Here is a 24,640-nt window from a genome sequence, read left to right on the forward strand (position 1 = left end):
TTTAATGAGTCACAATTTTTGTACAATTTTGATTAAGTTAAAATAATGTGGTTTTGAAAGGTGTATTATAATGTATCTGAATTAATGACAGAAACAAAATATTACATGTATAACACCTTTGTTTATTGTAAAATGAATTGTTATTCATACATTGTATTCAAATGTCTATTCTTCAATTAAATATAGACACTTCTGTTTTTCTGCTTTTAGGCATGAAGGAGCTGACTCTCAACCAGACCTGGAGGATGTCATTGTCGTATTGAACAGTTTCAAAAGCAAGATCCTGAAAGTACAAGTGTGTGAGGCACAAGCTTTTTCTAGGCTCTGTTCTTAATTGTCCTTAACTGTTTAATGTTTATTTTATGGCGAATTTTACCATCTGTATATGTTTCTGTTGGAGCACTGGCAGCAAAAGGAAGGAAGAAAAGAAATTTCATGAAGGAAAAACAGAATTTGAAAATAGAAGGAATTTGTTTTAAAGTTGTGTCCTAGTTGTCTAGTGATTCGATGGTATTTGGTCATAGATTTAGGTCTTTAATCCATTTTTCAGTGGATTTTTCTGTAAGGTGTAAGGTAGGGATCTTGCTTCATACTTCTGCACATGGAGATCCAGTTTCCCCAGCACCATTTATTAAAGAGACTGTCCTTGCTCCAGGAATTGATTTTAGCTCCTTTGTCAAATATAAGTTGGATTGATTTCTGGAGTTTCCATTCTGTTCCATTGGTCTACAAGTGTGTTTTTATGCCAGTACCAGGCTATTTTGATTATAACTGCCCTGTAGTATTTCTTGCAATCCAGCATTGTGATGGCTCTGGCTTTTTTTTTGTTATATAAGATTGCTTTAGCTATTCGGAGCCTCTTGTGTTTCCATATGCATTCTAGCATCATTTGTTCTATATCTTCAAATAATGTCATTGGTATTTTGATTGGGATCACGTTGAATCTGCCAGTTGTTTTTGGTAATATAGACATTTTGATGATGTTGATTCTTCCAATCCATGAATGGACTGTTTTTACATTTTTAATATCTCTTTCTATTTCTTTCTTTAGTAATTTGTAATTTTCATCATAGAGACCTTTGATATCCTGGTTTAAATTTATTCCAAAGTGTTTTGTTCTTTTGGACGTATTGTGAATGGGACTGATTTTAAAAGTTCTTCCTCAGCCATGACATTGTCTGTGTATACAAAGGCTATGGATTTTTCCATGTTGATCTTATATCCTGTCACTTTACCAAACTCTTAGGAGTTCCAATACTCTCTCAGTATAGTTTTTGGATCCCCTATATATAGAATCATGTTATTTACAAGTACAGATAGTTTGATTTCCTCCTTTCCAATTTGAATCCCTTAGATTTATTTTTCTTACCTAATGGTTCTAAAACTTCTAGGACTATATTAAATAGCAATGATGAGAGTGGACATCCTTGTCTAGTTCCAGATCTTAGTGGGCATGCTTCTAGCTTTTCTCCATTCAATAGGATGCTTGCCATGGATTTGTCATAGATTTCCATGATTTTGTTGAGGAATGTTCCTTCTATACCAAATTTGATTATTTTCATCTTGAAAGAATGTTGTATTTTATTGAATGCTTTCTCTGTATCTTTTGAGATAATCATGTGGTTTTTGTTCTTCAATTTGTTAATGTGATTTATCACATTTATTGATTTGCAAATGTTGAACCATCCCTGCATACCAGGGATGAGTCCCACTTGGTCTAGATGAGTGATCTTTCCAATGTGTTGTTGGATTCAATTGGCTAATATTTTGCTGAGGATTTTTGCATCTATGTTCATAGGAGATATTGGTCTATAGTTCGCTTTCTTTGTTGTATCTTTTTCTGTTTTAGGAATTAAGGTGATGCTGGTTTATTAGAAGGAGTTAGGGAGGATTATCAACCTTTCAATTGTCTGGAATATCTTGAGAAGAATTGGAATTACTTCTTCTTTAAATGTCTGGTAGAATTCAGCAGTGAAGCCATCCAGTCCTGGGCTTTTCTTTCTTTGGGCGTTTTTTTTATTACTTATTAAATGTCTGTCTTGATTATTTGTCTGTTTAGGTTTTCTAAGTCTTCAGGACTTGGTAGATTGTATGTGTTCAGGAATCTATCCATTTCTTATAGGTTTCCCAATTTGTTAGCATACAGCTCTTTGTAGGAATTCCTCATGATTCTATTTATTTCTGTGGTGTCTACTGTTACATTTCCTTAGCATTTCTTTTAAATAGCAAAGTGGTATTTAATTAGGTATATATAATATATATTTATTATAGTCACATCTTCCTGTTGAATTGATTCCTTAATGATTATATAGTCTCCTTCTTTGTCTCTCAATGGTTTTTTTTGTTAAAGTCTATTTTGTCTGATATTTGGATGGTTTCTGTTAGCATGGAATACCTTTTTCCACCCTTTCACTTTGTCTGTCTGTATGTATCTTTATTAGTGAGATCTGTGTCTTGTGGGCAGCCAATAGATGGGTCTTGTTTTTTAATCCATTCAGCCAGTCTGTATCTTTTAACTGGAGATTAGAGGCCATTTACTTTCAATGGGTGATTATTGATAAATAACAAATTGGCCCTGCTATTCTTCCATAAATATTCCTGTTGTTTACTTTGCGTTTCTTTTGTACTTCTACTGGGGGATTTTCTGCCTTCATATTCTTTAATAATGGTGGTTATCTGTGTTTCTATGTATAGCACATGTATAGCACATGAGTGGTGAGAAATTCTTTCAGTTCTGTTTGTTATGGAAGGTCTTCATTTCACTTTAATTCATATAATGAGAGTTTTGCAGGTTACAATTTTCTGAATTGACAGGTTTTTTTTCTTTTAAGATTTGAACTATATCTCTCCATTCCCTTCTAGCCTGTAGGGTTTCTGTTGAGAAGTCAACTCTGAGTCTAATTGGTGATCCTCTGAAAGTAAATTGGCATTTTTCTTGTACACATTTTAGAAACTTTTCTTTACATTGTACTGTGGAGAGTTTGACTACAATGCCTTGTGGTGAAGATCTTTTCTCATCATATCTGTTAGAAGTTCTGCGTGCTTCCTCTACTTGACATCCCTTTCTTCCTCCAAACTAGGGAAGTTTTCTGTAATTATTTCACTAAATAGGCCTTGTATTCCATGATCTCTTTCCTTACCTTCAGGAACTTTTAAGACTTGTATGTTGGGTTGTTTGATAGTATCCCATTCATCTCTAACACTGATTTTAAGTTTTCTATTTTCTTCTTCTTTGTTTTTATTTTTTATCTGACTGTAGGATTTTCAAAGATTTATCTTCTAGTTCAGATATTCTTTGTTCTGCCTTGCCAACTCTTCTGTTAAGGCTTTCCACTACATTTTAATTGATTTTTTGAATTCTTCATTTCTAATATATCATTTTGATTTCTCTTTAAAATTTCAATTTCATGGGGAAAATTTTCATTCATGTCATGTATGGTTTTCTTTAGTTTGTGGGTTTGCTTCTGATTGCTTTTGAGTAATCCTATGATTAGTTTTTCGAATTCCATTTCCAGCATTTCATCAATCTCTTCATCTTCACATTCTAATATTGAAATGTTGTTTTTCTACTAGAGTGCCATGGTGTCTTCTTATTTTTGTTTCTTGAATTTCTGCTTTTCTTTTTAGGCATTGGTGGAATAACTGTTTTTTTTTTCCCCTCTGATGGCTTTTATTTTTGAGCTATAGCTTAGTCTGTCTGTGCTTTCATTGAATACTGAGAGATGTGTGGTGGGTATGTCCAGAGAGCTCCGATCTGTGCTCCAGGGTGGAGCAAGTATCCAGGGTAACATCCAAGCTGGGGTGTTAGCTCACCTCTTATTAACAGAAGGGGGCGGCGGTCATGTCTGTTGGTGTGATCATTCTGTCATCTCTTCTTGAAGATGATCAATGTCCAGGTGTTAGTCCCCAGTGTATTCAGCACTCAACCAGTTGAATGATCTGTGCAGCTCTCCCTGTGAGCACAGTTTCAACTGCAATGAGCTGCCATGGCTACCACAGAGTTCTGAGAGTTTGGCTCTGCACACAGAGCTTACCCAGAACCCCAGAGAGACTCTGCCTCCTCTCACACAGTCACAGTATTTTCAGTCTCGGCACCCAGGGCTCCATGGTCAAGAAGTGCAAGAGAGTCCACCCTGCCCCACTAGCCTGTCTGTCCAAAGGGAGACCGAGGGGTTGCCAGAGCCACTGCCCATGTGTGTTTCGCCCAGTTGGATCAAGTCCTATCCCCCAAGCTAGACTCAGAGTCACTGGGGAATGTGGATTTTTCCCCCTGGTAAAATCCCTGGATCAAAAGTGTGCACAGTACCCACCAGCCACAGCCCTACTCTTTTCACAGTTGTGCTGGGCAGATAAAAGAGTCCCTGTGGACAGCACTTCCCTTTGGTGGGGATGCCCCCCACTCCTGTTGCCTAGTGGGTGCAGTGGGGCTGATGGTGTTGCCCCAATGACAAGGTGAGGACAGACCCAACCAGTTTTCTCGAACTGCTCTGGTTGCCCCTGCCAGCAGTCCCCTCTAGCTGCAAGGTGTACACAAAACAGCTGGGGCAGCTGCTATCTGTTTATGTCTGAAGCAGCTCCAGCTTCCTCACAGGTAGCTGCAGGGTGCTGGTGTGGAGGGGGAAGACGTAGAGAGACATGCCGCTTCTCTGCCCCCTTCCCGCTCCAGTTGAGGAATCACCCAGGCCCCCTAAGGGCCCGGGGCCAAACTCAAACATGGTGCAGTCTCCAAGACTGTCCCTCCAGTTGCATCAGCAGTGGCACGGGCCAGTGCAGTCTGACCTCACCTTGCTAGCCAGAGTGGGCTGCTGGGTCCTTTGTTGTGTTTGTGCTCCACGCTCCCTGCTCATTGCTGTGCATCTGCACCTTCTCCTCGGGTCCAGGCCATTTCTACCGCTTTCACAAGACCCCTCACACTGCAGTTTTCCCTGACAGTGTACCTTCTCCACTTTTTTTTTTCTGCTAAGTCCACATAGCCTAGAACAGACCTCCCTGTCACTATTCTACCATCTTGCCTGCTATCGAATTTTTTTAAGAAGCTTTCTCAGGTCTGTGGTCAGAGATGAACAGGTTACATGCAGAATTAGGAAGTGAAACTGATTCAGAGTTACAAAAAACTCCCTAGAAAAGCTGATGATAAAGATTTTACTATTTTAAAATCCAGACATGGAGAAGAAGGGAAAAGTAATATTAGTGAGCTGCTCATCTGTATTAACAGGATCAATAATGTCTAAACTCTTGAGTCCAGAAATACTACTAGATAACGTCTAAAGTTTATAAATCCGTTAACCCAGGTATAAGCATCTTATTTAACAATATAAAGGTCACCATCAAAGAAATGAAAATGAGGTTGAATTGATTGATACTTGCAGAGTACATTTTGCCCATAAGTTGTAGTAAAATATTACATAGCTTCAATTACCAGTTTCCTATCTTAGGTTCCAAGGGTGATATTGTCTAACATGTGTCACTCTGTAACCATGCAACATAATATTTAAAGCTGCCTAATTCTAAAATTTTTCTTCACCATGCCATATAGGTGCAAAAAAAACAAGACAAAATTAAGGAAGACATCCTTACTGATAAAGATGAAACAAGCAAAGGAATGTGGGATTCCATTAAAAGGTAATTACTAATGAATATTTTAACACATAACTAGATTGGATTAAAAGTCTAGGAGATAGAAGCCCTGTAGGTGGTAAAAATGAAAGGATAAATCTTCTCCCTTAAGCAAGGTAAGATAGATTCAGAAATGCTCATTTGACTTCCTCAATTCCAATTTATATCCTCTTGATTTCTTTTTCTTGCCTATTGAATCTGGCTAGAACTTGCAGAACTATATTATGGTGAGAGAGGATATTTTTATCTGGTTCCAGATAGTAGGAATGCTTCCTTTCACGTTCAGTATGATGCTGGCTGTTGACTTATCATATATTCCATTATGTTGACATATGTTCTTCCTAGACGCAGTTTACACAAGTTAGGGAACTCAAGCCATGAGGCAACTGAAAATAAAATGTTATACACACCAAAGGAGATAGAAAGGGTACATCTAGTTAGGAAGAAGTTCAAGAAAGACTTCTTAGAGGACTGGGTGGCAACAGTGTCTTCTGAGGACAGACATGATTTCAAAAGTTAACAGGTGAAGATACCTGGTTACATGAAGGAAAAAAAATTGGATATGTTCCTTAAAGAATAGAAATTAAACTGGTATAGCTGAGATATTAAATATAATGTGTTAGGACAAAAATAAGTTATATTGTTACTTTAAAAAAATGTAGGAGCAAGCATTTAACCTAGCAGTTTAGATACCCAATCCTGTATCAGAGTGCCTGAGTTTGAATCCCAGCTCCAGCTTCCTGCTAAGGCATACCCAAGAAGGCAACACTGATGGCTAAAATAATTGTGTCCCGGGCACCGATGTGCAAGAACTGGATTGAGTTCCTTGCTTCCAGTTTTGACTGGGAGCTGCCGCTCAGTGCTGTTGGGAACCCCAGATCCAATCATATAATGTAGATTGTGTCTTAAGTGCCCTGTAGGCTTTTTTTCCTATAGTTCATTCGTTGTTGTTAAAGAATCAGGTTAGAGCCGGTGTTATGGCACAGTGGGTACCACATATTGAAAACATATCGAATATTGATTAGAATTGCACTTCATGTTTTAAAAACTCATAAACTTGGCCGGCGCCGCGGCTCACTAGGCTAATCCTCCGCCTAGCGGCGCCGGCACACCGGGTTCTAGTCCCGGTTGGGGCGCCGGATTCTGTCCCGGTTGCCCCTCTTCCAGGCCAGCTCTCTGCTGTGGCCAGGGAGTGCAGTGGAGGATGGCCCAGGTGCTTGGGCCCTGCACCCCATGGGAGACCAGGAAAAGCACCTGGCTCCTGGCTCCTGCCATCGGATCAGCGCAGTGCGCCGGCCGCAGCGCGCTGGCCGCGGCGGCCATTGCAGGGTGAACCAACGGCAAAGGAAGACCTTTCTCTGTGTCTCTCTCTCTCACTGTCCACTCTGCCTGTCAAAAAATAAAAAAATAATAAAAAAAAATAAAAATAAATAAAAATAAAAACTCATAAACTTGAAGTGTTATTGTCATATGCTTTAATATTAACCATGATTTTTAGGATAAGAGTTTGTTTATAGTTAATAGCCATTCATTTTTAAGAGGCAATCCTATTTTATTGTTTACCAAATCTAGTATTTAGGCTTGTAAAGTTTGCAGATGAATATTAAAAAATGGCCAATTACTACTTTTTTATTCCAAGTTTCACAAGAAGGTTGCATAAAGAAGATGACAAAGATAAAAAAGATGTTCTGAACATTTTTTCAGTTGCTTCGGGCCATTTATATGAGCGCTTTTTAAGGTAGGTATATTTTTTTCTAATATTTTGACATGATTCAAGAAGAATGAATAAAAGGAAAGTACAGTGGAAAAAATCACTCATCTGTTTCCTTGATACTCAGTTCTTTTTCCCATAAACAATAATATTATTTTTATATTCTACAATACAGATATGCACAGGTAGTTTTTTCTTTACTTCATACTTATCCAAATAGAAACACAGTGTATACTGCTCTTCATCTTTTTTTTTTAAACTCATAATTTTGAAGTATGTGTATTTTTAAAATATTGTGAAATTTTATGAGTTTTATTTGGTTTGGAATATTGGTCTTGTGTAAACCTAGAAAACAGACATAGTCTGTAATGAGATGATAAGTGAGGAAAAATATACATAGTGCTTATTTCTTTTCCAGTGAAGAAATAATTTGTTTTATAAAAAGGAGATAAGAATGGGAAAGCTTATTTATAGGGTACAAAGACTATTTTTCACCAGCCTTAAAAGTATTTACATTGTAGTATAGATATTTTAAAAAGGTACTTTAGGTATGTGTATATGCTTTTCATTCAGAACTCTAGGATAACAAAACAAGTGAACTTTCCAGTGAATTTATCAGAATGCACAGATCATTCAACTCTTCAAGTTTTAGACCTGATATTAATCACACAATAATAGAGCCAAGATTAGAATCTGATTCCACTAAACAAGACTATTCCAGACTAGCTTGTCAACTGGAACAAACAAAACCCAGTCAATTTAGTGTGCATTAGACACATATGTATTTCTATATATATTACATATTTGATCAACCGTGGTATTTGAAGATATTTAAGTTTGTTTCTTCATAACTCATAGTGAAAAACTTATTCATACATTTCAATATTTGAAAGTCTAAAAAATTTGATGAACTTCTATTAATAGTAACTTATATTGGGTTTCATGTTTTGTTTATACAGAATTATGATGCTCTCTGTTTTGCGTAACACTAAAACACCTGTGAAATTCTGGTTTCTAAAAAATTATCTCTCACCAACATTTAAAGTAAGTGCATAACTTCCTTTATAGAGTGGTTAATGTTTGAGATGAAAATTCTTGTTATCACTGTAAGTTTATGTAACATTTATCTTCAGTGTGAGGCTTTTGAAATGTGTATTTACTCATTATAAGTTTTAATAAACTTTAAAACTTTAATATTCAATACTTTTTATCTAGACTAAGAAAATTCCTGTGCCATGTTTAAAGAGGTGTTTAAAGGAAAAAGAAAGCAAGAAACAGCATGTTTTACTTAGAAAATATACAGAAAAATTATTGGTTTTTTCTTTGTAATGAATAGTAAAATTTGACCATGGAAATATATATAAATATTTTAGTGAACATACTGGATTTTGTTATATTTTTGCAATAATAGGAACATTACTAATATCAAAAAATATGAAAACTGTGCCATAGGAAATACTTTCATAGTACTAAAAATAATAAAGCTCTTTTGTCTTTGTGCTCTGCATTGATTGCTCTGGTTCTCTGGGCATCATGATCCAAGTTCCATTTGGAAAGTGACCACCATCTATTACCCTTAATAAGCCCCTACAATCCTGCTGCAAAGCAAACTCTGTTTCTTCTATCTTCACTATAAAATAATCACATTTTTTGAGAGTTAGGTCTCATTCATCAGCAGTTCAAAGATTCCATTTTTTTATACCAGAAGAGGTGGTAAAAGCAAAAGCAAAAGTAGCTAATTATGCTTCTATCCCTTAATATGCCAAGGCATTTTGCTAAGTGCTGTATTAAAATTATTCAGTGATTCATCATAGTAATGCCTTGTGATAAGGAAACAGACTAGCCTGCACAATTGGGAGGAACCTCATACCATCCTTAAATTCAGTAACTCACCAGGAGGACTCCTCAAACTCAAAAACTCTGAGTTACAGATTACTACACAAAAGTTTACAAATAAAATCAATGCAAAGTAGGGTAGTATAGTGTCCAGTGTAGAGAGTAGAGACCAGATGGAGTTGCCAGTTGTCTTCTCCCAGCAGAGGAGCAAAGATGCTGCTTATTTCTGCCAGCAGATGTGTGTGACAATATTCAAAGAGCATGGCCCTCCAGGAAGGCTCGCTCACACTTCAGCGTGGACCTGGCTGACAGCCACTAGCCCCTCCTGAACTTGATCTGTCATAGGGCCCAAAGTCCTCACCATAAGTCACATGACCCAGAGAAATAAAGATACTCCTGCCAGAACACTCCAAAGTAGAGATCATTTCCCAGTAATCACAGGCAAAGGGGGCTACCTTTCTTTGGTGAAGATTCACTTTTATATCACAGGCTTGAAACAAAAATGCCTAATTAGGAACATGGTATTCTGACATGAATGCACAGTGCTTAACCCTGATGGAACATCCCATATGCCCCCACCACTAACACATGCCACCACCTGGACTCATTTAGAATAGACAAAAACTGCAAAAGAACTCATAAATATTGACCAAAAGTTAACTGTTTTGTTACTGGATTTTTAACATTTTACTGCTAGCCAAACACTGCACAGGATGATAACTCCACATATGTTGAGGTGATAGAATCTAAAGGCTCTCTTATTAGGAAACAGTGCTGTTCATTAGAAAATAGTGTTATGTCTAGATTAAAAAAACTTGTTCTAGTGCATGGTTGAAACTAATAACCTATCTGAAATACTCTTTTCCTAATTCCTTTAATTTCTTTCTTTCTCTCAAAATTTTTCTTGGGAAAAGTTCTTGGTGAAACATATACCTAGAAAAGGCACAAAAAGTGTGTAATTTTAATGAATTTTTACAAACTTAGAACACTGAATCCAGCAGATATAGAACTTGCCAACATTCAAGATCCCTCCCCTCCAGTTTGTAAAGCCACACCTCCTAACTGCTTTCACTTACTTGCCAAAATTGTACTTACTAATAATTCTTTCCTGGGGCCGGTGTGGTGGTGCACTAGGTTAATCCTCCACCTGCCGCGCTGGCATCCCTTATGGGCGCCGGATTCTAGTTCCGGTTGCTCCTCTTCCAGTCCAGCTCTCTACTGTGGCCCGGGAAGGCAGTGGAGGATGGCCCAAGTGCTTGGGCCCTGCACCCGCATGGGAGACCAGGAGGAAGCACCTGGCTCCTGGCTATGGATTAGCATAGCTCCGGCTGTGGCGGCCATTGGGGAGTGAGCCAACGGAAGGAAGACCTTTCTCTCTCTCTCTCTCACTGTCTGTAACTCTACCTGTCAAATAAATAAATAAAAATCTTAAAAAGATAATAATAATTCCTGACCACACTGTGCAAACTATAATCCCCCATTATCTATCACTCTATCCCTCTTCTAATTTTTCTCTGTAGTGCTATCTTCTTTTGCTAACTTAATCATTTCCGTTTTTTACCTGCCACCTCTAAAATGTGAGCTTCATGAAGGCCATGATTTCTACTCCTTTTGTTCCTGACAGTATCCCTAAGGCCCAGAACAGTGTCTAGCATGTAGCCTATTTTAGGGAATATTTTTAGTATCTATTTCCTGAATAAAAAATTATTTTAATTAACCTAATTTAAAAGAAAGCTAAATAATGATTCCTAGCAACTGCTTTAGCCATGATATCAGTGTTCCAGTTCACAAATTGATGCCTATGTTAAAGAGCTTATTTTATTTTATTTTAAAAAAGACCTTATTTGAAATTTATATTATTCTTATAAAAGCAAAGAAAAGATAGAACTAAGCCTAAACTTATCAAGTAGTTATGGATGAGAATTGAATGAGGAAAAGCAAATTCCATATCTTTCACTACTCCTTTAACATCGTTCCTCTCTATTTGGGGACACTTGAACCAAATTTAGCCAATGATTTATTAACTGCTTTTTATACAGGCAATAAGATATTTCTCTAAGAACACATTGAATCACATATCAACTCTTCAGAACACAATATTTATTTTTAATCCTTAAATTAAACCTCAAGCATGAAACTTCTATAAAAATAGAACCTATTAATGTTTACCTCATTTTGAGGTGTTTTGTACCCCCTTTGCATCTTTGCATCTATCAGCCAGCATGCTAGCATACACAGTTTGTTACAAAGATAATCTGAGACCTGGAGGCTTTCTTTCTGGAGTTGAGGTTTTTCAGCACCAATAGTGAATATATGGGAACATTTATCATAGTTAATAAGTGTGCTGTTTACCAAGCTGCATTTTTTCAAAGACATTAAATTATATAGTTTTATGTGTACTTTTGTTTTCCTATTAGCATTTGTGTATTTCTCATTTCTAGATATCAGAGAAGTACATTGTGCTAATTAGTTATAACAATTTATAGTAAACTCTGCCTTTTAAAATGTCAAAATGTTTTTTCTTCTTTGAATCCATTGTTTGATTTTGCATGTGTGTTTTTAGGAGGTGATTCCTCACATGGCTAAGGAATATGGATTCCAGTATGAGCTAGTCCAATATAGGTGGCCTCGTTGGCTTCATCAGCAGACGGAAAAGCAAAGGATTATTTGGGGTTACAAAATTCTTTTCCTTGATGTCCTTTTCCCACTAGCAGTGGACAAAATCATTTTTGTTGATGCTGACCAGGTATGAAGATTATTATTTTTAGTAGTAAGGTTTTTTTACACTTCTCTGTGAATATTAGCTTAATGTTGCTTATACTGATAATCTTGCTGGCATGCTCAGACACAATTGTGATATATAAGCAAAATCATTGAAAAAATCAGTCTTTGAAGAAAAAACTGTAGGGATTATTATTATTGTTCATATTACCTAGAATACAGAAATGTTATCTCTGAAATAATAGTTGTCAAAGTATGGAATATAAAGATAACACAGGTATTTATATGGATCATAAGACTGGATGCCTATGAATATTAAATGATGTTTATTTAAAATTGGTTATTTCTTTTTGCTGAAAAAGTTAGCACTTCCACCCAAGTTTACTCATTCATCAACCTTTTACAACAGTCTGGCACTCAACAAATAACCTCACACATAAGGAAAATCATGGTCTAAGTTTGGCCAAAAAAATGTTTTTGAAGTCCCCAGTCTTCACAATTTATATGTCCAAGACTTAAGGATATTTTCCCCTCCTTGGTGTGCCTTAGTAATCATTGCTGGGAAAAGAAAATTGAAAAGCATACAGAAGTAAGTAACATGTAAATATAAATGTATTATGAATTAAGACATAAATTAGAATCTGTATATTTAGGTCAAAAGTATATTTTCAAGTCCTACATTGAATTTTAATTATATTTCAAGTTCTATTAATTAGTTTCATAGTATTTCCTAAATTATAATATATTTGGAATAAATATATATTTTCCACTACAATAAAAAAACAAGAAAATGGACAAATTTAGGTGATGAAGCAAGCATTTCCAAATGTACTAATGTAAATCATTCTCCTTCCCCCCGCCCTGAAATCTGTAATATTTTTCTACAAAGGTGAGTATAGTAAAAAAATGCTTTATTTCATAATGCTAGTTCAAATAATCAGGAAATCTTTTCTTGATTAAAACCCAGCACATGCCTCTGAAAGGAGCAAACACTCCACTAAGCTATAGAGGTATGTTTCAAAGATAAAACCCTCAGAGGAGAAAACCGACAAGTTTCCACAGATGCTAAAAAATAAATGTAGAAATGTAATAAGCATGAACAAGAAGACAATATGACTCACCAAAAGGAACATAACAATACTTGAAAAGATTGATGAAATGCCTGAAAGGAATTCAAAAGAGTGTTCATAAGATTACTCAAAAACATAGAGAAGCAAATATATAAGGTTCAGAAATATGTACATGTATGAGAAATTCTACTGGGAGATAGATATTTTAAAGAGAAATCAAATTGAAATATTAGAAATGAAGAATTCAATATGTCAAATTAAAACAGTACAGTGGAAAACCTGAACAGATTTGTTGAGGCAGAAGAAAGAGTATCCGAGCTAAAAGACAAGTCTTAGGAACTCTCTCGGACAAAAAAAAAAAAAAAGAAGAAGAAGAGGAAGAGGAAGAGGAAGAAGAAAAGTAGAAAAACTGAAAACAGTGTTCAAGGTTTATTGCATACTATCAGATGACCAAATATATGTATTTTAGGAGTCCCAGGAGGTGTGGTAAAAGAGAATGGGTTAGAAGAACTATTCAGTGAAATATTAGCAGAAAACTTACCTAATTTGGAGAAAGATAGGGACATCCAACAACAGGAAACACATAGAACTCTAATAATAGACATGGACAAGAAAGATCTTCACTGTGACACATTGTAATCAAACTTTCAAAAGTAAAATAAGGTTTTAAAATGTGCATGAGAGAAATGTCAGATTACCTTTAACGGATCTCCAGTTAGGGTGGTAACTGATTTCTCATCAGAAACCCTACAATCAAGGAGAAAATGGAGAAACATAGTCCAAGTCCTAACAGAAAATTATTGTTAACCCAGAAAACTGTATCCTGCAAAGCTCTCATTTATAAATGAAAGTAAAAATAATGACCTTCCAAAAAAAAAAACAAAAATTGAAAGACTTTGTCACTGCCTCTCTAGCCATAAAATAGTACTTAAGGATGTGCTATACACAGAAACAGAAAGATAGTCATCTTTACAAAAGAATATGAAGACAGAAAAACTTCTAGTAAAGTTACAAAGGAAGTCCAAAGAAACAATAGAAGTATTCATGGAAAAAATGGAGCCAATACTTTTCAATATTAACCTTGAATGTAAATGGCCTAAATTCTCCAATAAAAATATATGGACTGGCTGAATAATTAAAAACAAGGTTCATCTGTATGTTGTCTTCAAGAAACAAACCTCACTGACAAAACTACACACAGACTGAGAGTAAAAGGATGGAAAAAGAAATTCTATGCTAGCAGAAAGCAAAAACAAGCAGGAGCAGCCATAAATGTATATGTACCCAGTGGGGCACCTGGCTATTTAAAACAAATGTTAATGGATCTAAAGGGAGACATAGGCTCCAATACAGTAATAATGGGGGAATTCAACACACAACTTCCATCAGTGAACAACTAGGTAAAAAAAAATCAGCTAAGAAACAATAGAGTTAATCTATACTACACACCTAATAGACCTAATTGATATCTGCAGAACATTTTAATCCCACTATTGCATAATAAACATTCCTTTTAACAGTGATGGTACTTTCTCTAAGATGAAACTGTATGCTAGGCCATAAAGCAAGTCTCAAGAATTTTTTTAAAAAATTGGAATCACACTAAGTATCTCTTCTGAACAAAATGGAATGAGTAAAGCTGGAAGTTAACAACATAAGCAACTCTACAAAATGTGCAAATACATGGAGAATGAACAACACATTCCTGAATGAACAGTGAGTCATAGAAGAAATCAAAAGGCAAATCAAAAATTCCTAGAGCAGAATGAAGATGACAACACAACATATCAAAACTTATTGGGGGCTGGCACCGCGACTCACTAAGCTAATCCTCCGCCTTGCGGCGCTGGCACACCGGGTTCTAGTCCCGGTCGGGTTGCCAGATTCTGTGTCGGTTTCCCCTCTTCCAGGCCAGCTCTCTGCTGTGGCCAGGGAGTGCAGTGGAGGATGGCCCAAGTGCTTGGGCCCTGCACCCCATGGGAGACCAGGAAAAGCACCTGGCTCCTGGCTCCTGCCATCGGATCAGCACAGTGCGCCGGCCGCAGCGTGCCAGCCGCGGCGGCCATTGGAGGGTGAACCAACGGCAAAGGAAGACCTTTCTCTCTGTCTCTCTTTCTCACTGTCCACTCTGCCTGTCAAAAAAAAAAAAAAAAAACTTATTGGATACAGCAAAAACAGTGTTAAGAGAGAAGTTTATAGCTAGTGATGCCTACATCAAGAAATTGGAAAGGCATGAAATAAATGATCTGACAATGGATCTTAAGGGCCTAGAAAAAAAAAAAAAAAAAACCCAAACCAAAATTCAGTAGGAGGAAAGAAGAATCAAAATTAAAGAAGAAATAAATATAATTAAACAAAAAATACAAAAGTGTGATGAAGAAATGGTTTTTTCAAAAATTAAACAAAATTGATACACCATTGACCAAACTATCCAAAAAATAAAAGGGAGGGAGATGTAAATTAATAAAATCAGAAATGAAAAAGTGAATGTTACATTGGATAGCACAGAAATAAAAAGTATTATCAGGAATTACTACAAATAGGTATTACCAAGAAATTAATAAATCTCGAAGAAATGGATAGATTTCTGGAAAGATACAATCTACCTAAATGGAGTCATGAAAACAAAAACTAAATACACCTATATCCAAGACAGATATTGAATCAGTAATAAAGACCCTCCCAACAAAAAAAAGCCAGGGGCTTGATGGCTTCATTGCTGAATTCTACCAGACTTTTTTTTTTATTTTTGACAGGCAGAGTGGACAGTGAGAGAGACAGAAAGGTCTTCCTTTTCCGTTGGTTCACCCCCCAATGGCCACTGCGGCTCCAATGGCCACTGCGGCTGGCGTGCTGCAGCTGGCACACCACACTGATCTGAAGCCAGGAGCCAGGTGCTTCTCCTGGTCTCCCATGCGGGTGCAGGGCCCAAGGACTTGGGCCATCCTCCACTGCACTCCCAGACCACAGCAGAGAGCTGGCCTGGAAGAGGAGCAACCGGGACAGAATCCAGCACCCCAACTGGGACTAGAACTCGGTGTGCCAGCGCCGCAGGCAGGGGATTAGCCTTTTGGGCCGTGGTGCCAGCCTACCAGACTTTTAAAGAAGAAATAATCCCAATTCCCCGCAAGCTATTCAAAATAATTGGAAGGGGGAAAATCTCCCAAACTTCTTCTATGCGGCCAGCATCACCTTAATTACAAAACCAGATAAAGATACAACAAAGAAACAGAATAGTAAACAAATATCCCTGCTGGCGCCGCGGCTCACTAGGCTAATCCTCCGCATTGCGGCGCTGGCACACCGGGTTCTAGTCCCAGTCGGGGCGCCACATTCTGTCCCGGTTGCCCCTCTTCCAGGCCAGCTCTCTGCTGTGGCCAGGGAGTGCAGTGGAGGATGGCCCAAGTCCTTGGGCCCTGCACCCCATGGGAGACCAGGGTAAGTACCTGGTTCCTACCATCGGATTAGCACGGTGCGCCGGCCGCAGTGTGCCGGCCGCGGCAGCCATTGGAGGGTGAACCAATGGCAAAGGAAGACCTTTCTCTCTGTCTCTCTCTCTCACTGTCCATTCTGCCTGTCACACACACACACACACACACACACACAAATATCCCTAATGAACATGGTGCAGAAACCCTCAACAAGATACTAGCTCATCAAATACAACAGCACATCCAAAGATGATTCACCTGAACCAAGTGGTATTTATGCCTGGTATGCAGGGATGGTTCAATATATGCAAATCAGTCAATGTAATACATCATATTAACAGACTGAAGAATAAAACCATATGATTATTTCAATAGAGGCAGAGAAAGCATCTGATAAAATACAACATCCTTTCATGATAAAAACCTCAGTCAATTGGGTATAGAAGGAACATTCCTCAACACAATCAAAGCAATACATGGCAAACCCACAGCCTTCATCATATTTAATGGGAAAGAGTTGGAAGCATTTCCACTAAGATACAGAATCATAAAAGAATGCCCACTTTCACTGTTGCTATTTAACATAGTTCTGGAAATTTTAGCCAGCATCATTAGGCAAGGAAAGAAAATCAAAGGGGGATACAAGTTATAAAAGAGAAAGTCAAATTATCCTTGTTTGCAGATGACATGAGTCTGTACATTGACGAACAAAAATACTCCACTAACAGACTATTGGAACTCTTAATAAGAGAGTTTGGTAAAGTTGTAGGATATAAAATCAGCACAGAAAAATTAGTAGTCTTTGTATACACAGAAAAGGCCATGGCTAAGAAAGAAACTTGTAAGATCAGCCCAGTAACAGTAACTACAAAAAATTAAATACCCTGGAATAAATTTGACCAAGAAGATGAAATATCTCTACAATGAATATTATAAAATATAAAAGAAATTGAAGAAGACATGCAAAAATAGAAAAATAGTCCATGTTCATAGGTTGAAAGCAATACTGTCATCAAAATGTCCATACTACCAAAAGTAATTCACAGAATCAATGTGATTCTAATCAAGATATCAACAACATTCTCAGAGCTAGAAAAATCTGTATTAAAATTCATGGAAATACAAGAGGTGCCAAATAGCTAAAGCAATCTTAAACAACAAAAATATAGCCGGAGGCATCACAATACCAGATTTCAAGATATACCACAGAGAAGTTTTAATCAAAACGCCTTGGTACAGGCACAAAAATAAACAAACTGAAACAAAGTAGAAATCCCAGAAATTAATCCACACATCTACAACCAACTAATTTCTGACAAATGAGCTGAAATCAGTCCCTGGAGAAAGGACAGTCTCTTCAACAAATTTGGGAAAATTCAATCTACGCTTGCAGAAGTATGAAACAAGACCCCTATCTTATACCTTATACAAACATCAAATAAATGGGTCAAGAATCTGCATCTGTAACCTGATACCATCAGATTACTAGAGGAAAACATTGGGGAATCTCTGCAACACATTGGCATAGGCAAAGGCTTCTTGGAATAAAACCCAGAAGTATAGGCAATGAAGACAAAATTGACAAATGGGTTTACATCAAGCTAAGAAGCTTCTGTACTGCAAAGGAAACAATCAAGAGAGTGAAGAAGCAACCAACAGAATGGGAGAAAATGTTTTGCAAATTATGCAACTGATAAGGATTAATAACCAGGATCTATAAAGTGTTCAAGAAACTCAACAACAACCAAACAGTCCAATTAAGAAATGGGCAAAGACATGAACAGACATTTTTCAAATGATGAAATTCAAATGGCCAACAAATGCTCAGGATCACTAGCCATCAGGGAAATGTAAATAAAAACCACAATGAGGTTTTACCTCACACCAGTTAAAATGGCTCTTATCCAAAAATCAAAAAATAATACGGGTGAGGATGTAGGAGAAAGGTACCCTAACACACTGTTGGTGAGACTATAAACTAGTACAGTATTACAGAAGACAGTATGGAGATTCTTCAGAACTCTAAAAATAAATACATCATATGACCCACCCTTCCTGGGAATTTACCCCAAAGAAATGAAATCGGCATATGAAAGAAAAAACCCCATGTTTATGCCAGTTCAATTCACTATAGCTAAGATATGAAATTAGCTCAGATGTCTGTCAACTGATGACTGGATAAAGAAAATGTGGAGTATATACACTATGGAATAATACTCAGCCATAGAAAAGAATGAAATTCTTTTACAACAAGATGGATCTTACTAGAAACAATTAGGCTTTGTTAAAGAAGCCAGTCCCAAAAAGATAAATGTCATATGTTTTTTTCTAATATGTGGTAGTTTATATAGAGTACAAAGAAGTATATAGGAATGAAATTGAAATCTTGTGGTTTAATTGTTTTTAGCCTTGTTTATACTCCTGTGGGACTGCGGTCTTTCTACTTTTTTACATGTTGGATATTATGGTTAGTGATGCTTTAGCCTCTGATTATAGAGTAGATTGAAATTACCTTTTTGTTGGGGCTGGCGTGGTGGCGCACTAGGTTAAGCCTCTGCCTGCGGTGCTGGCATCCCATATGGGTGCCGGATTCTAGTCCCAGTTGCTCCTCTTCCAGTCCTGCTCTCTGCTGTGGCCTGGGAAGGCAGTAGAGGATGGCCCAAGTCCTTGGGCCCTTGCACCCACGTGGGAGACTGGGAAGAAGCTCCTGGCTCCTGGCTCCTGGCTTCAGATCAGCGTAGTTCCGGCCATTGCAGCCATCTAGGGGGTGAACCAATGGAAGGAAGACCTTTCTGTCTCTGTCTCTCTCACTGTCTGTAATTCTACCTGTCAAGTAAGTAAATAAAAATCTTAAAAAAATAATAAAAATTTTTTTAAAATTACCTTTTTGTAAAAATTAAAAAAGGAAGGATGGGGGTTGAGGGCAGAAGTGAGGAAAGGAGGTTTGTGTGGTTATCTTAGAATTATACCTATAAAATCTGTTTTCTTTATATTAATGAAAAAGTTTTACCAAGAAAACAGTCAAATGTAGATGATGAAGTAAGCATTTCCAAATATAGTAAATAATTCATTCTCCTATCTTCCCCCCAACCTCAGATATTTTTATACCAGGCTTGAGCCTATTTAAAAAAAAACTTATATTGTAAGGTTATTTAGAGTGATCAGGAAATTTTTCTTTAATTGAAACTAGTATTTGCCAATACATAATAATGGAGATTTAACATAAAAATGGTTTTTAATTATTAATTTATACTTTAAGAAACCAAGAGCTGTACACTTGAGTAGTATGTGACCCTTACCTAAAATATATTTATATAAGATATTTTGCTTGAAAATGATACAGCAATGGTATTGATCTGAATGACTACTCTCATAAAGATTAGGAGATTAGGAATATAAACTTTTGGGTTCTTACAGTCTGTAAGAGCAAAAGGAAAAAACTAAAATTGCAAAAATTTATGCTATGTGAAATCACTCTGGATAAAATGGGTCTCTGTCTCTCCATGATAAAAAAATAAATTATTTGAAATTCCTATAAAGTAAGTTTTGTTATTTTTACAGTCATCATTAGATATGCTATTTCAATTATTTAGATTGTGAGACATGATCTAAAGGAACTTCGAGATTTTGATCTGGATGGAGCTCCTTATGGGTACACTCCCTTCTGTGATAGCCGCACTGACATGGATGGATATCGTTTCTGGAAAACAGGATACTGGGCATCACATCTTTTAAGAAGGAAATACCATATCAGGTAAGAGCATTCATACTCTACCATCTAGTAAATAAAAAACGCATGGAATCACAACATGCAGTTTTCTTGGAAATTGTACAATGATGGCAACCAATTATATAGTACTTACTACCTGCCAGTTATTCTTATAAGCCTTTGCATATATTAACCCATAAAATGTTTATAATTATGTTTTGTGAGACTAGTATTAATTTCCATTTTCTGAAGATGGAAACTAAAGCATATGGCATTTATGTGACTTGCCTAGGCTTACCCTGCTGGTACTTAGCTGACACAGAAGGTAAACCACAGTGATAAGCTCATGGGCATGTTCTCAACTACTAAAAATTTAAACTTGGCTTGCCATATAACAAAATGAAAATAGTATCTTTAGAGTTGTTACTATATTGTGGAGCCATGAGTTTCATGTTAATTTGGAAAAACTTGAGTTGACTCTGGAAGATGATGAATCCTACCAAAATAATAACAAACATCAAACCCCTTAGTAACAGTATGAGGCAATAAAAGGATTCATTATTATTAGCTCATAGGGTATCTAAATTTAAATTAATGCCATCACTGTAGACATTTCCTGGCCTGCTGGGGGAGTAAAACTATAAAACCAACACAGGCTATCAAGAAGTATTAATTTTTGCAGTGCCTTATATGTAGTGGATCTGAAGAAGTTTAGGAGGATTGCAGCAGGTGACAGGCTCAGGGGCCAGTACCAAGCTCTCAGTCAAGATCCAAACAGTCTATCAAACCTAGATCAGGTAAGTAAAATATTAATAAATTTAAGTACATAAACATTGCATGCTGCAATTCCTTGTAAACATCTAAATCACGTTTTCAATTTCTCTTTCAAAATCCTGCACTTTGTACAGTTTTGTGTTGGATACCTGTATTTGTACATAACATTTTCGCTTCAGCCTCAGCCTCAGTATTTTCAAAGCTGTGAACATTTTGACTTTACTTTTTCGGTCCTCAAACCTCTTTTTCCTACTGTATACCCTGTCTCATTTAGATACCCCCACTCTCTCCCATTATCCTTTACATAGGTCTGTGATCTTTTAAGACAAACTCCTTTCATTCATTCCCTGCCCTATCATAACTGCCTTAAATTTTCTTTCTCCTCACACATTTTTTCTCATATGCCATTAATTCCTTCATTATTTAATCTGCAATGGTTTATACAGTTTTTTCAAGGTTTTATTTATTTATTTGAAATTCAGAATTATACCGAGAGAGAAACAGAGGTACAGAGAGAGAGAGAGAGAGAGAGAGAGAGAGAGAGCTCTTCCACCCACTGGTTCACTCCCCAATTGACTTCAATGGCCCGAGATGTGCAGATCCAAAGCCAAGAGCCAGGAGTTTCTTCTGGGTCTCTCAAGTGGGTGCAGTGGCCTAACAACGTGAGCTATCTTCTACTGCTTTCCCAGGCCATAGCAGAGAGCTGGATCAGAAGTGGAGCAGCCAGAACTCAAACCAATGCCCATATGGGATGCCAGAACTGAAGGAGGTGGCTTTACCCACTATGCCACAGTGCCGGCCCCTATACAATTTAAGTAGAAACAAATAGCTCCACAGTCCAGAGTCCTTACTAGTTTCCCCTATTCATATTAGAATTGTACATGTTTATTTAGCAGAGATCTGTTGAATACCCGCTATGCCAGGCGGGTCTCCTAAGACATGGGATATCTAAAAAATATGGATATAAAAATAATTTAGCTCAGTACTTTTTATTCTAGTATAAAAAGAAAATAATATTTAAAAATAATATTTGGGGAAAAAACAGATCATCATACTGCAGAATGGTGAATATAGGTTGAGGTTTATAGTTGTAAAGTGATTACCTATATGGCCCTTTGAAGTGACACTTGGTTGGATTTCAGATGCAAACATCCATGTTGGCCATGCAGATATCTCTCAGGATTCCACAGAGGTTTTCAAATGTACAGGTCCAAAGGTTGGAGTGGGTCTCCTATGTGTGAGGAATAGTAAGAAGGCCAGTGTAACTAGAATAGAGTAAGGAAGGGTTGGGGGAAGCACAACGTGAAAAGATACAACTGAAGGTTCAGATAAGGTAGAAAATTGAGGCCCTTTGTTAAAAAAAAATCTAGTAGGGGGAAGGGCACATGTTTGCACTAGCATTTAAAATACCTGTGCCCTGTATGGGAGTGCCTGGGTTTCAGTCTCAGCTCCAACTTCCGATTCTAACTTAATGCCAGTGCAGACCCTGGGAGATACAATATTGATGTCTCAAGTGGGTTGGTGGCTGCCAACCACATGGGAGATCTAGACGGGTTCCCAGTTCGTAGCTTCAGCCTGGCCCATCCTTGGCCACTGGGGACAGTTGGGAAGTGAACCAGCGGATAGAAGCTTGCTCACTCTGTCTGCCTCTCAAATAAAAAGAAATCATGTAAGTGGAAAACAACAGGTCAAAATATTAATGACTTGGGAACACACTGTAAGGGACTGATTAAAAAGAACGCATTCTTGAAAATTAGGAAAATTCTGAATATATGTGTGTGTACATGCAAAATAGGATATTTTAGAAATGCCAGTTGAGGCCGGCGCCCTGGCTCACTAGACTAATCCTCTGCCTGCGGCGCCGGCACCCCGGGTTCTAGTCCTGGTTGGGGCGCTGGAATCTGTCCCAGTTGCTCCTTTTGCAGTCCAGCGCTCTGCTGTGGTCCAGGAAGGCAGTGGAGGGTGGTCTAGGAAGGCAGTGGAGGATGGCCCAAGTGCTTGGGCCCTGCACCTGCATGGGAGACCAGGAGGAAGCACCTGGCTCCTAGCTTCAGATTGGCCTAGTGCACTGGCTGTAGCGGCCATTTGGGGGGTGAACTAACGGAAGAAAGACCTGTCTCTCTGTCTGTCTGTCTGTCTGTCTGTCTCTCTCTCTCTAACTCTGCCTGTCAAAAAAAAAAAAAAAAAAAAACTGATGTAGAAATGCCAGTTGGTAGAAAATTGATGTAGGGTACTCAGTAAAACCCAGCGACATGCCAGATTTAGATTATAATACTATATTTTTTTGAAATTTTTAGTACTTTGACAAAGAGGAACTCTTAGACTGACATACAAGTGGAAGTCTGTGATATCACCAGCCAGCTGTGCCTATAGATAACTAAAGCAGTGACTCAGTTTTCAAGAAGTTCAGGAAATACCTGAAGGGTTCTCCTAGAATTGCATCATGACATTTAAAGAATTGTTGCCCATAATCCTGATGCACAGTTGACTTCCATTCCCACCAGTCTAACTGAATCAGAGTATCTTTTTTTCTCAGGTCGGAGTATCTGGTGAGTTTCCTCTGTATGTGCACTGTCATACGAAATGGATGTTCTTGATCTCTCCTTTCTTGACATGAATGAAGAGAAATTTCTTCCTTTCTCTCCTTTACCTTGCCTTCCAAAATACATGCCAGATTTTCCTGTTTTTTTTCTGTAATTTCTCTTGCTTTGTCATCTACTATTCCTGTACTTTTCAAATTAATGTTGCTGTTCTTCAGGTCTACACTCTTGGCCCAACACTCATTGTGTACCAACTTTTTGGTCAATGTTGTTTGCATTCACGGTTCTGATTTCCATTATGTTTCTATTAACAGTTGCTAAGTTTTATCTCTGGCTGAATGAAAAACTCATATATTAAATCTGATATCACCACACTAATGTCTCAAGCTAAAACTTCCAAGACTAAATTAAATGGCAATGATGAGAGTGGGCATCTTTATCTGGTTCCAGATCTTAGCTGGAGTGCTTCTAGCTTTTCCCCATTCATTAGGATGCTGGCCATGGTTTGTCATAAAATGTCTTGATTATGTTGAGGAATGTTCCTTCTATATCCAATTTGTTTAAGGTTTTTAATCTCTCTTCATCTATTGAGATAACAATATGTTTTTTGTTCTTTGATTTGTTAAAGTGATATATCACATTTACTGATTTGCAAATGTTGAACTTTCCTTACATACCAGGGATAAATCCTACTTGGGTCCTGGAGAATGATCTTTCTGATGTATTGTTGGATTCAGTTAACTAATATTTTGCTGAGAGTTTTTTTTTTTTATCTATGTTTGTCAGGGATATTGGTCTATAGTTTTCTCTGCTGTATCTATTTCTGACTTAGGAATTAGTGATGCAGACTTCATGGGAGTTTGTGAGGATTCCCTCCCTTTCAATTGTTCTGCATAGCTTGAGAAGAATTGAAATTAGTTTTTTAAATGTCTGTTAGAATTCATCAGTGAAGCCATCCAGTTCTGGGCTTTTCTTTTTTGGGAGAGTCTTTATTACTGATTCAGTTTCTGTCTTGATTATTGGTCTGTTTAGGTTTTCTGTGTTCAGTATTCAATTTCGGTAGATTGTGTCTTGGAATCTACCATTTCTTCTAGGTTTCCCAATTTGTTGGCTTAGAGTTCTTTTCAGTAATTTCTGATTATTTTTTATTTCTGTGGTATCTCTTGTTACATTTCATTTTTCATCTTTGATTTTATTGATTTGAGTCTTCTCTCTTTATTGGTTAGTTGGGC

General features: G+C 37.3%; 1 protein-coding gene across 12 annotated transcripts in view; it reads left to right on the forward strand.

Annotated features, from left to right (window-relative positions):
• Positions 1 to 24,640, forward strand: part of UGGT2 (UDP-glucose glycoprotein glucosyltransferase 2) — a 246,604-nt gene that overhangs the window by 198,715 nt on the left and 23,249 nt on the right. For 8 of the 12 annotated variants that reach the window (XM_089303495.1, XM_089303496.1, XM_089303497.1 and 5 more), the window contains 7 exons: positions 211 to 295; positions 5,537 to 5,622; positions 7,256 to 7,354; positions 8,287 to 8,371; positions 11,727 to 11,909; positions 19,979 to 20,139; positions 20,777 to 20,891. In XM_089303495.1, the coding sequence (XP_089159621.1) occupies positions 211 to 295; positions 5,537 to 5,622; positions 7,256 to 7,354; positions 8,287 to 8,371; positions 11,727 to 11,909; positions 19,979 to 20,139; positions 20,777 to 20,891 (814 nt within the window). Of the gene's footprint in view, positions 1 to 210; positions 296 to 5,536; positions 5,623 to 7,255; positions 7,355 to 8,286; positions 8,372 to 11,726; positions 11,910 to 19,002; positions 19,219 to 19,978; positions 20,140 to 20,776; positions 20,892 to 24,640 lie in introns of all 12 variants that reach the window. The other 4 variants (XR_016212759.1, XR_016212761.1, XR_016212760.1 and 1 more) reach the window with 3 other exon arrangements.

The sequence above is a fragment of the Oryctolagus cuniculus genome, chromosome 9 (assembly GCF_051225735.1).
Source record: "Oryctolagus cuniculus isolate XC-2025 breed Fujian yellow rabbit chromosome 9, ASM5122573v1, whole genome shotgun sequence".
NCBI classification, from domain to species: Eukaryota; Metazoa; Chordata; class Mammalia; order Lagomorpha; family Leporidae; genus Oryctolagus; species Oryctolagus cuniculus.